A 12,897-nucleotide genomic window follows, 5' to 3' on the forward strand; every position below is an offset into this window, starting at 1 on the left:
ACTTTGACTGCATTTGCTTGCGCTAAAGTTGATCATTACCATTGTGCACCCGCAGCCTAATCATGAAGCGTCTCAGAGTAGGAGTGCTGAGCTAGGATCAGGTCCTCCCTGCCCATATAATATTATTCATTATGATCTGAAAAGCAAAACTGATATAATATCAGCACTCCTACTCTGAGATGCTTTGTCAATATGGTCACAGACTTCCTCCGGGTGAGGTTAATCAGTAGCCCAACTAGAATGATACACCGATGCCTGTTACACAATGTACACAATGTACACGTTGTCTTTGGTCAAAACTTCAGTGATGTGCCATGTTCTGTCTGTCAATGGGAATAAAAAAGGTAAGGGTCCTATATTTGATCACGATAAAACTCATAGTGAAGTGAATACTGTGATTTGAGTATAGTTGGGTGTAAATAAATGGCTTGGATCAGACACTCCATTTCACCTGGGACATGTAAGTGTAAGTACTTTAGGTTAAAACAAGTTGAGCTGACAGCCGTTTTGCTCTTTTTCGCTATGGCTTTAGTCATCAATCTAGCAAGAGAGCAATATTTTTATAATGTAGTAATGTTTCCCCCCCTAGATAGCTATGACCTTTGGCGATCACCTGGAATTTTTTATTTATGTCTGAGAAGAAAAAAAACGTTTCAACCCATATGTCAAGTAGTAGGCTACACAATAAAAGTATAATAAAGCATATTCAAATATGATGATATGATCAAATATAAAAGTATTCACACCCTTTGACGTTTTCCACATTTTGTTGTGTTACAGACTGAATTTAAAACTGATTGAATTGAGATTTTGTGTCACTGGCCTACACACAATGCCCCATAATGTGAAGGTGGAATCATGTTATTGCTATGCTTATTATCGGCAAAGACTAGGGAGTTTTTTTTTTTTTTTTACAATAAAAGGAAACGGAATAGAGCTAAGCACAGGGAAAGTCCTTGAGGAACACCTGGTTGAGTCTGATTTCCAACAGACACTGGAAGACAAATTAACTTTCAGCAAGACAATAACCTAAAACATTTAATAAACTAGAGTTCCTTACCAAGACAACATTGAATGTTCCTGATTGGTCTATTTACAGTTTTGACTTAAATCAGCTTGACATGAAAATGGCTGTCTAGCAATGATAAACAACCATCTTGACAGAGCTTGAAGAATTTTAAAAAGACTAATGTGCAAATATTTTACAATCCAGATGTGCAAAGCTCTTAGAGACTTAACCAGAAAGACTCAAATCTGTAATCGCTGCCAAACGGGATTCTAACATGTATTGATTCAGGGGTGTTTAATACTTATGTCAATTAGATATTTCTGTTTTTCATTTTCAATAAATGTGCAACATTATCTAAAAACATATTTTAACTTCGTTTATTATGGGGTATTGTGTGTAGATAGGTGAGAAAAAATGTGCAATAAGTCAACAGGTATGAATACTTTCTTAAGATACTATACATGTAACAAAAGTATGCAAGAGGTGGAGCTTTCTTTGCATAGGCCTATTGTTACATGTATGGACAAGAGTCTGTTGAACTAACTAACCTGTATATAATGTGCATTGTTCAATGTGTGTCATGCTATATGTATGTTTTATGTATGTCTTTACCCTGTAAACTGTTAAAGGTTGATTTATATATACAGTTGAAGTCAGAAGTTTACATACACTTAGGTTGGAGTCATTAAAACTCGTTTTTCAACCACTCCACAAATTTCTTGTTAACAAACTATAGTTTTGGCAAGTCGGTTAGGACATCTACTTTGTGCAGGACACAAGTAATTAAAAAAAAAAATGTTTACAGACAGATTATTTCACTTATCACAATTTCAGTGGGTCAGATGATTACATACACTAAATTGACTGCCGTTAAACAGCTTGGAAAATTCCAGAAAATGATGTCATGGCTTTAGAAGCTTCTGATAGGCTAATTGACGTAATTTTAGTCAATTGGAGGTGTACCTGTGGATGTATTTCAAGGCCTACCTTCAAACTCAGTGCCTCATTGCTTGACATCATGGGAAACTCAAAATAAATCAGCCAAGACCTCAGAAGAAAAATTGTAGAACACAAGTCTGGTTCATCCTTGGGAGCAATTTCCAGACACCTGAAGGTACCATGTTCATCTGTACAAACAATAGTACACAAGTATAAACACCATGGGACCACACAGCCGTCATACTGCTCAGGAAGAAGACGAGTTCTGTCTCATGGAGATGAAGGTACTTTGGTGTGAAAAGTGCAAATCAATCCCAGAACAGCAAAGGACCTTGTGAAGATGCTGGGTACAAAAAGTATCTATATCCACAGTAAAACAAGTCCTATATTGACATAACCTGAAAGGCCGCTCAACAAGAAAGACGCCACTGCTTCAAATCAGCCATAGAAAAGCCAGACTACGGTTTGCTATGGCACAAAGATTGTATTTTTTGGAGAAATGTCCTCTGGTCTGATGAAAAAAAAAAATAGAGCTGGTTGGCCATAATGACCATTGTTATGAATTGCTTTATTGGTGTGTGTGTGTTGCTTTATATATAATACTAACAAAGAATAATTGCAGGTGGAAAATGTACGACCCCCCCTGCAAATAATATTTAAAAATAATAATAATAATATCTGACCTCGTAAGAATATAGTTGAATAGTCCTCCTCCTAAATCTACAGGTTATTAAAGAAGTTGAAGAAAAGTTCAAATTGTCTCCTCCTCTTTCAAAACCAAATACAAATGTCCATTTTGGGTCAGTAACCGAAAGGTTGCTGGTTCAATACCCGAGCTGACAAGGTGAAAAATATGTCAATGTGACCTTGAGCAAGGCACTTAAACCTAATTTGCTTCAAGGGCGCCATACTACTGTGGCTGACCCTGTAAAACAACACATTTCACTGGATCTATCTGGTGTATGTGACAATAAAACATTGTTTTTTAATAACTTTAATATCAATAAAACATTTATCTTAACTCCCACACCCGAGAGTGCCTACACCACTGTGCGAAGGGACTATATATTGACTATTTATTTATTTAAAAATATATATTTATCCTTTATTTAACTAGGCAAGTCAGCCAAACCCTAACCCGGACAATGCTGGGCCAATTTTGCACTGCCCTATGGGACTCCAAATCACGGACAGTTGTGATACAGCCTGGAATTGAACCAGGGTCTGTAGTGCCTTAGACCGCTGCGCCACATCCCTTTTAAGGCAAGCCTCACTATTTTTTGTCTGCTCCTTCCTAGTGTTCCATGATCTACAATGGCCACATCTACTGCAGAGCTGCTTCTGGCCACTCTGACAGAGCTGGGTATGGATGCGTTAAAGACATTTAAATGGTACTTTATCTCCCAGTTGGGCTTCTCTCCCATCCCAAAATGCCAGTTAGAGGGTGCTGACAGAGAGGACATTGTGGACAAGATGGTGGAGACCTACAGCTTTGTGACCGCTCTGGATATCTCACTGAAGGTCCTGAGGAAGATGAAACACAACAATCAAGCTGAGAAGTTAATGACAGACTGTAAAAAAGGTCATTCAGAATTGTTCTATTTCTGCACATAAAGTTAACATAATGTTTGCCAACATTCCTCTGTCTTTTACTGATAGTCAGACAACATTCTTGACAAACTTAATTTATTAGAGGAAAAGGGTCCTATAATGTTAGGGTGCTAACCAGTCAAAGCCCCTCCCCTCTTTGTCCTAATGAGATGCCAGTGGTTAGCAAGAAAATGCTGGGAGAACATCCACCATTTCACATCAGGGAGCTTCTGTCCATCCCACCATCAGTGCTCAGACAGGAGGCCATGTTATTTCCCCTGCACTCACTGGCTGCCATATTGATGGTCCAGTTAACATCAGCATCCATGTCAACTCTCCAGAGGCTGGTGAATAATATCATATGGTGTTTCATTCTGATTGTATGTTTGTACACGATTATTAGTATTCTATTTCTCTTTCCCAATTCAGTTGAAATGTTTTTTTTTAATTGAATTGTGGTTATGTAAGATGTTTGGGTGGGATGACAATCTTATCCTTTAATCAATCAGAATGTCATTTCTAATAGGAGAAAAGACCTTAGAGCAACAGCATAACTTCACTGTCGGATGATAACCTCTTATCTACAAAACAGACATTTTCCTGGAAATGGAGAAAGCGTCCATATTTTCCCATTAACGAACACACAATTATACAATTTCAGAAGCTATTTAGAATACATTTTATTGGTTTTAGTGTCATGAAATGTTCCGAGTACATTGAGGGGTTACTGCTTTCAATTAAATAATAAAAAATAAAAAATGAGTTACCATGTCTTCATCCGACAGCGACGATAATCTATCATGATTTTGTTTCTGTTAGAGTGCTGCGTAGAACCCTTACTCCTTCTGTTTTAGGAGAGGTTGGTGTTGAGGAAGCGCCAGAGAAAACATCTACGACTCAGGCTGCTTCTCCAGCCAACAGCAATGAGACTGGAGGCCTTGTTATTGCCACAGCAAACCCTCCTGTAAACTCTACAGAAGATGCAAAATAATAAGAGGAGACACAAAATAAAAGTGAATTAATTGAATCATTTTAGTTGCTGGTAATCTTGGTGAATATGTTTTTTTTGTAAATATGTTTTTTTCTTGTCTTAGACTGGTTGTATTGGATTTGAAAGTCATATTTTGAATTCATTGCTAGGTCTCTCAGATGGGTATGTTATGATGTGCCAACAAAAACTACAATCCAATCTGCGGAAGAACTGTCAACGTGTATTTGAGGGAGTGGCTAAGCAAGGCGTTACAAAACTTCTCAATGAGATCTACACAGAGCTCTACATCACAGAGGGTGGAAGTGGAGAGGTCAATCTCGAACATGAGGTGAGACAGATCGAGGCGACATCCAGGAAACGACCAGAGACGCCATTCAATTGTAATAACATTTTTAAGACCTTACCCATACAAGACAACCAAATCAGAACTGTGTTAACAAAAGGAGTTGCTGGAATTGGAAAAACAGTATCTGTGCAGAAGTTCAGTCTGGATTGGCTGGAAAGGGAAGCAAATCAGGTTGTCCAATTCATCTTTCCCCCCCCTTTTCGGGAGCTGAATTCAATGACTGGGGGAAAAACACAGTTTGGTAGATATTCTTCATGAATGTATCGAATATGCAAAAGGGATTGAAAAATAATTTCTCAACCACCTTTTTATGACATTGAAAGTATCAGGAAATTACAGTGAGAGCAAGTAGAAAGATTTGATTGTCCTTGATGGTCTGGATGAGTTTCACATGACTCTAGACTTCCAGAGCAAGAATTGTAAGTATGATGTCACAGAGTCGACCTCTGTTGAAGTGCTGCTGACGAACCTCATCAAGGGAAATCTGCTTCCCTCTGTCCGCCTGTGGATAACCTCTCGACCTGCTGCATCTAATCAAATTCCTCCTAGGTATGTTGACCTGGTGACAGAGGTACGAGGGTTCAATGACCCTCAAAAGGAAGAGTACTTCAGGAAGAGAATCAGCGATGAGAACCTGGCCAGCAGAGTCATCTCACACATAAAGACATCAACGAGCATCTACATCATGTGCCACCTACCAGTCTTCTGTTGGATATCTGCTACAGTTCTAGAGAAAATTAGTGAAGAAGAGATTAGAGAGATGCCAAAGACCCTAGCTCAAATGTACACACAGTTTGCAGTTGTCCAGGCTAAACAGATGAATGTGAAGTATTATGGGAAATGTGAGACAGATGCTCATTGGAATCCAAAGATCATACTATCACTAGGAAAATTGGCTTTTTGGCAGCTTGAGAAAGGTAATCTTATTTTCTGTGCAGCAGAATAACTCTCACCTGCCCAGTGGTCAGCTCTGGTCTTTGTGTTGTTGATGTCAGATGAGGACTTGGATATGTTTGAACTCAAGAAGTACTCCAGATCAGAGGAAGGTCGGCTGAAGCTGCTGCCATTGGTCAAAGCTTCAAGAACTGTGAGGTAAGTACCTGGATATTTAAATACTAATCATCCGACAGAAATATATATTTATTTACAAAAAATGTTTTATTCACTACTCTTCTCAATTTACTTTATTAATTTAAATCAAACAAACATTTTATTTGTCACATTCGCCGAATACAACAGGTTTACTGTGAAATAATAGCTCACGAGCCCTTCCCAACAATTCAGAGTAAAAAAAATAAATAAAAAAAATAATAATAATTGTAACTAGAGGAATAAAATACACAAGAATAAAGCTATATACAGGAAGTAGCAGTACCAGATCAATGTGCAGCTATATACAGGAAGTACCAGTACCAGATCCATGTGCAGCTATATACAGGGACTGCCAGTACCAGATCAATGTGGAGGTATATACAGGGAGTACCAGTACCAGATCAATGTGCAGCGGTACGCAGAATTTGAGGTAGATATGTACATAAAGGCAGGGTAAAGTGACTAGGCATCAGGACAGATAATGAGAGTAAAAATAAAGAACTGAGTAGCAGCAGTATATGATGTGTGAAAGTGTGTGTGTATGTGTGTTGTGTCGGTATGCATGTGTGTGAAAGTGTGTGTGTGCGTTGTGTCGGTATGCATGTGTGTGAAAGTGTGTGTGTGTGTGTGTGTGTGTGTGTGTAGAGTGAGAATGTGTTTTGTGTCGGTATGCATGTGTGTGTGCATATGTGCGTATGTTATGTGTGAATGTGTGTGGGTTTTGTTTGAGTAGCAGTGTAGTGTGTGTGAGTGAGTGTATATAGTGTGCATACATAGTCGTGTGAATGTGCATAGATTCAGTGCAAGATAGGGTCAATGCAGATAGTCTGGGTAACCATTTAATTAACAATTTTGCAGTCTCCTGGCTATTTAGCAGTCTTATGGATATTTAGAAGTCTCATGGCTTGGGGTCTTAGAAGCTGTCTCGAAGCCTGTTGGTCCGGTACCGTTTGCCGGAAGGTACCAGAGTGAACTGTCTATAGCTTGGGTGGCTGAAGTCTTTTTTGGGCCTTCTGACACCACTTGATATAGAGGTCCTGGATGGAAGGGAGCTTGGCCTCAGTGATGTACTGGGCCATCTGCACCACCCTCTGTAGCGCTTTGTGGTCAAGGGTGGTGCATTTTCCATACCAAGCGGTGATGCAGCTAGTCAAGATGCTCTCGATGGTGCAGTTGTATAATTTTTTGAGGATCTGAGGGCCCATGCCAAATCTTTTTAGCCTCCTGAAATGGAAGAGGTGCTGTATTGCCCTCTTCATGACTGTGTGGGGGTTTGTGGACAATGTTGATTCCTTAGTGGTGTGGATGGCAAGGAACTTGAAGCTTTCAACCCGCTCCACTACAGCCCTGTCAATGTGGATGGGGGCGTGCTCTCCCCTTTTTCTCCTGTAGCCACCATCGGCTCCTTTGTCTTACTGACGTTGAGGTAGAGGTTTATGTCTTGGCACCATACTGCCAAGTCTCTGACCTCCTCCCTGTAGCCTGTCTTATTGCCATTGGTGATAAGGCTTACCACCGTTGTTTCGTCAGCAAACTTGATGATTGTGTTAGTGTCGTGGATGGCCACGCAGTCATGGGTAAACAGGGAGTACAGGAGTTGACTAAGCACGCACCCCTGAGGGGCCCCAGTGTTGAGGGTCAGCGAGGTGGAGGTGTTGTTGCCTACCCTCATCACCTGGGGACGGCCCGTCAGAAAGTCCAGTATCCTGTTGCAAGGGAGGTGTTCAGTCCCAGGGAGGGGACAATGGTGTTGAACGCTGTAGTCTATGAACAGCATTCTCACATAGTTATTTCCCCTCTTGTCCAGGTGGGAGAGGGCAGTGTGAAGTGCAATTGAGATTGCGTCATCTGTTGATCTGTTGGGGCGGTATGCGAATTGGAGTAGGTGTCTGGGATGATGGTGTTGATGTGTATCATGACCAGCCTTATAGTCATTTAGGAAGGTTACCTTGGAGTTATTGGAAACAGGGACAATGGTTGTCAGCTTGAAACATGTTGGAATTACAGACTGGGACAAGGATAGATTGAAAATGTCCGTGAAGACACTTACCGTCTGGCCCGCCTTGCGAGTGTTTACCTGTTGTTTACTCTCATCGGCCATGGAGAGAGATCACACGGTCATTCGGAACTTTGGGCTTTCGTGCAAGACTCGGGTGTTATTTTCCTTGGAGCTCGTTTAGCTCATCTCACGGCTGGGTTTGTAATCCGTTATTGTCTGCAAGCCCTGACACATCCGAAGAGTGTTGGAGCCTGTATTGTCCTTTTGCATGTTTGATGTCTCATCGTAGCGGGCTTTCTTGTATGCGTCCATGTCCGTGTCCGATTCCTTGTAAGCGGTAGCTCTAGCCTTTAGCCCAGAACAGATATTGCCTGTAATACATGTTTTTTGGTTTGGATACGTTCGTATAGTCGCTGTGGGGACGACGTAGTCTATGCACTTATTGATGAAGCCCGTGACTGATGTGATAAACTCCTCAATGCTATCGGATGAATCCCAGAACAATTCCCAGTCTGTACTACTAAACAGTCTTGTTACTGTTTTTGTTGTAAACTGTTATGATTTCTTTTTTACACATAATTTAGGCTGAACCATTGTAACCTCTCAGAAGGATGCTGTGAAGTGTTGGCCTCAGCTCTCAACTCCTCTTACCTGAGAGAGCTGGACCCGAGTGACAATGACCTGCAGGATTCAGGAGTAAAGCTACTCTCTGCTGGACTGGAGAATCCACACTGTAAACTGGAAACACTAAGGTCAGTATTCCTGTATTTGTTGAATATCGTGTGAAAAAACAACATATGCTTCTGCCATTTTCTGTATTACTAAATGGTAGCAGTGTGTGAAGTCTTGATCAACTCTCTACAGGCTGTCAGATCACAGATGAGGGCTGTGTTTCTCTCGACACAGCTCTGAGGTCAAACCCCTCACACCTGAGAGAGCTGGATCTGAGCTACAATCACCTAGGAGACACAGGAGTGAGACTGCTTTCTGCTGGACTGGAGGATCCACACTTGAGACTGGAGAAACTCAAGTATGTAGAGGGTTTGTATAAATCCACATTAATAAATTATACCTTTGTTCTGAGTTATGCGTTATGTAGGTGTGTGCATATGTGCGTCACTCAAAACATTTCTATCTCTACAGTATGGAAAATGGTGGAGAGTGCAGGATCAAACCTGGACCTAAAAAATGTGAGTGTTGACTGCAATGAAGACTAAGTGTGTATTTCATGTTGACTCAAATGTTGGCTCTCATTCTATGGAAGCAGAATTCAGAGCTCAATGAGTTATAAGCAGTACATTATATTTACAGTCTAGCACAGTAACTACAAAGTACACTACCGGTCAAAAGTTTGAAGGGTTTTTCTTTGTTTTTACTATTTTCTACATTGTAGAATAATAGTGAAGATATCAAAACTATGAAATAACACATATGGAATCATGTAGTAACCAAAAAAGTGTTAAACAAACTAAATATATTTTATATTTGAGATTCTTCAAATAGCCACCCTTTGCATTGATGACAGCTTTGCACACTCTTTGTCACGTCCTGACCTTAGAGATCCTTTTTATTCTCTATTTGGTTTGGTCAGGGTGTGACTAGGGTGGGCAATCTATGTTTTCTCTTTCTTTATTGGCAGGGTATGGTTCCCAATCAGAGGCAGCTGTCTATCGTTGTCTCTGATTGAGGATCATACTTAGGCAGCCTTTTTCCACCTGTAGTTTGTGGGATCTTGTTTTTGGTACTGTGCTGTTTAGCCCTACTAGACGGTATGGTTTGTATTTGGTTTTTTTTCGGTGTTCATTTAATAAATTAAAATGTCCGCCTACCACGCTGCACCTTGGTCCGATCCTTCCATCGACGATCGTAACACTCTTGGCATTTTGACCGGTAGTGTAGCCTAACACACATTGCTGAAGAGCCATGGCTATCTTTCTTGTTTTGTTCATGATATAACTATAACTATCAAACTACATGCAGCACATAGCCCATACCTTTCGTTACATCATTTATTGATGAGGCTATTTTCATTGGTTATTTTTGGTTTGTCTTCATATGTTACATCGAAGGACCTCTCATACGGCAAGAGCCCCAACACTAAAATGTGAGCTCATTGCAGCGAACTCCCCCAATTCACCACTAAGCTGTGAATATTACAGAATACAGTGTTTGTGGCATGTTAGACAGTGCTGCATGTAAATTAGGGACAGTTTCAATGAACATTGATGCTGTTTACAACTGGGAATGTTTTGTATGATTCTCTCCTATGCTTCTTCTGTTCATATGCTAATAATGAGACGCACCCTGAAGTTTCACTCGGCAGGTAAGAGGGTGCACAGTGAAGTTAAAAATATATACCTCTTGATGATTTGTAAAATACGTATTGTGTCCTGATCCCCACCAGATGCTTGTGAGCTCCCACTGGACCTAAACACAGCACACAGACTCCTCACACGGTCCCAGGAGAACAGAAAGGTGACATGGTTGGAGGAGCAGCCGTATCCTGATCACCCAGAGAGATTTAAACAAAGGGAAATGGTGCTGTGTAGAGAGGCTCTGTCTGGACGCTGTTACTGGGAAGCAGAGTGGTCTTTTAGGTCTTACATGGGAATGACATATAAAGGAATCAACAGGAACAAGGGGGATGATGACGGTGTGCTTGGATCCAATGACAAGTCCTGGAGTCTACACTGCTCTGATAAAAGTTACTCTGCCTCCCACAATAAGAGTGCCACTGACATACCTTTCCCCTCCTCCGGCTCCCACAAAGTAGGAGTGTATCTGGACTGGCCGGCCGGCACTCTGTCCTTCTACAGTGTCACCTCTGACACACTGACCCACCTCCACACATTCCACACCACGTTTACTGAGCCCCTCTATGCAGGGTTTTGGCTTCTTGAGTGCAACACCTCAGTGTCCCTGTGTAAGGTAAAAAAGCTTCATGTGTCCAGTGGATAGTTTGTTAATTTGTTGGTGATGTGGACGCCAAGAGACTTGAAGCTCTCAACCTGCTCCACTACAGCCCCGTCGATGGGAATGGGGGCGTGCTTTCTGACCTCCTCCCTATAGGCTGTCTCATCGTTGTCAGTGATCCGGCACTGTTGTGTCATCAGCAAACTTAATGATGGTGTTGGAGTCATGCCTGGCTGTGCAGTCATGAGTGAACAGGGAGTACAGGAGGGGCCTGAGCACACACCACTGAGGGGCCTCCGTGTTGAGGATCAGCATGACGGATGTGTTGTTACCTAACCTTACCACCTGGGGGCAGCCTGTCAGGAAATCCAAGGATCCATTTGAAGAGGTAAGTGTTTAGTTCCAGGTTCCTTATCTTAGTGATGAACTTTGCACTATGGTGTTGAACGCTGAGCTGTAGTCAATGAATAGCATTCTCACATAGGTATTCCTTTTTTCCAGGTGTGAAAGGGCAGTGTGGAGTGCAATAGAGATTGCATCATCTGTGGATCTGTTGCTGTGGTATGCAAATTGGGATGGGTATAGGGTTTCTGGGATAATGGTATTGATGTAAGCCATGACGAGCCTTTCAAAACATTTCTTGGCTACAGATGTGAGTGTTATGGGTCGGTAGTCATTTAGGCAGGTTACCTTAGTGTTCTTGGCCACAGGGACTATGGTGGTCTGCTTGAAACATGTTGGTATTACAGACTCAGACAAGTGTCAGTGAAGACACTTGCCAGTTGGTCAGAGCATGCTCTGAGTACACATCCTGGTAATCCATCTGGCCCTGCGGCCTTGTGAATGTTGACCTGTTTAAAGGTCTTACTCACATCGGCTGCGGAGAGAGTGATCACACAGTCGTCCGGAACAGCTGATGCTCTTATGCATGTTTCAGTGTTACTTGCCTTGAAGCGAGCATAGAAGTTATTTAGCTCGTCTGTTGGGCTCGTATCACTGGGCAGCTCTCGGCTGTGCTTCCCTTTGTAGTCTGTAATAGTTTGCAAGCCCTGCCACACTAAATGCATTCTTTTCAATCGATCGCTGCCCACACCTGCTCGCCCGTTCAGCATCACTACTCTGGACGGCTCTGACTTAGAATACGTGGACAACTACAAATACCTGGGTGTCTGGTTAGACTGTAAACTCTCCTTCCAGACTCACATTAAGCATTTCCAATCCAAAATTAAATCTAGAATCTGCTTCCTATATCGCAAAACAAAGCATCCTTCACTCATGCTGCCAAACATACCCTCGTAAAACTGACCATCCTACCGATCCTCGACTTCGGTGATGTCATCTATAAAATAGCCTCCAACACTCTACTAAACAAACTTTATGCAGTCTATCACAGTGCCATCCGTTTTGTCACCAAAGCCCCGTAAACTACCCACCATTGCGACCTGTACGCTCTCGTTGGTTGGCCCTCGCTTCATACTCGTCGCCAAACCCACTGGCTACAGGTAACCCACTGGCTACAAGTCTCTGCTAGGTAAAGCCCCGCCTTATCTCAGCTCACTGGTCACCATAGCAGCACCCACTCGTAGCACGCGCTCCATCAGATATATCTCACTGGTCACCCCCAAAGCCAATTCCTCCTTTGGTCATCTTTCCTTCCAGTTCTCTGCTGCCCATGACAGGAACGAACTGCAAAAATCTCTGAAGCTGGAGACTCACATCTCCCTCACTAGCTTTAAGCACCAGCTGTCAGAGCAGCTTACAGATCACTGCACCTGTACATAGCCCATCTGTAAACAGCCCATCTATCTACCTACCTCATCCCCATACTGGTATTTATTTATTTATTTATTTTGCTCCTTTGCACCCCAGTATCTCTACCTGCACATTCATCTTCTGCCAATCTACCATTCCAGTGTTTAATTGCTATATTGTAATTACTTTGCCACCATGGCCTATTTATTTCCTTAACTTACCTCATTTGCACTCACTGTATATAGACTTTTTGTTTTCTTTTGTTC

At 41.9% G+C, this 12,897-nt stretch overlaps 1 protein-coding gene across 1 annotated transcript; it reads left to right on the forward strand.

The window, feature by feature from the left end:
- The first annotated feature begins 3,262 nt into the window (after positions 1-3,262).
- On the forward strand, positions 3,263-10,999 carry LOC109889189 (uncharacterized). The gene is made up of 7 exons (XM_020480472.2): positions 3,263-3,507; positions 5,425-5,717; positions 5,871-5,967; positions 8,551-8,724; positions 8,829-8,996; positions 9,110-9,156; positions 10,371-10,999. The coding sequence occupies exons 1-7, from the start codon at positions 3,263-3,265 to the stop codon at positions 10,922-10,924; spliced, it is 1,578 nt and encodes a 525-aa protein (XP_020336061.1). The 3' UTR covers positions 10,925-10,999.
- Positions 11,000-12,897: the final 1,898 nt, after the last annotated feature.

The sequence above is a fragment of the Oncorhynchus kisutch genome, linkage group LG1, assembly GCF_002021735.2.
Source record: "Oncorhynchus kisutch isolate 150728-3 linkage group LG1, Okis_V2, whole genome shotgun sequence".
Taxonomy (NCBI): Eukaryota; Metazoa; Chordata; class Actinopteri; order Salmoniformes; family Salmonidae; genus Oncorhynchus; species Oncorhynchus kisutch.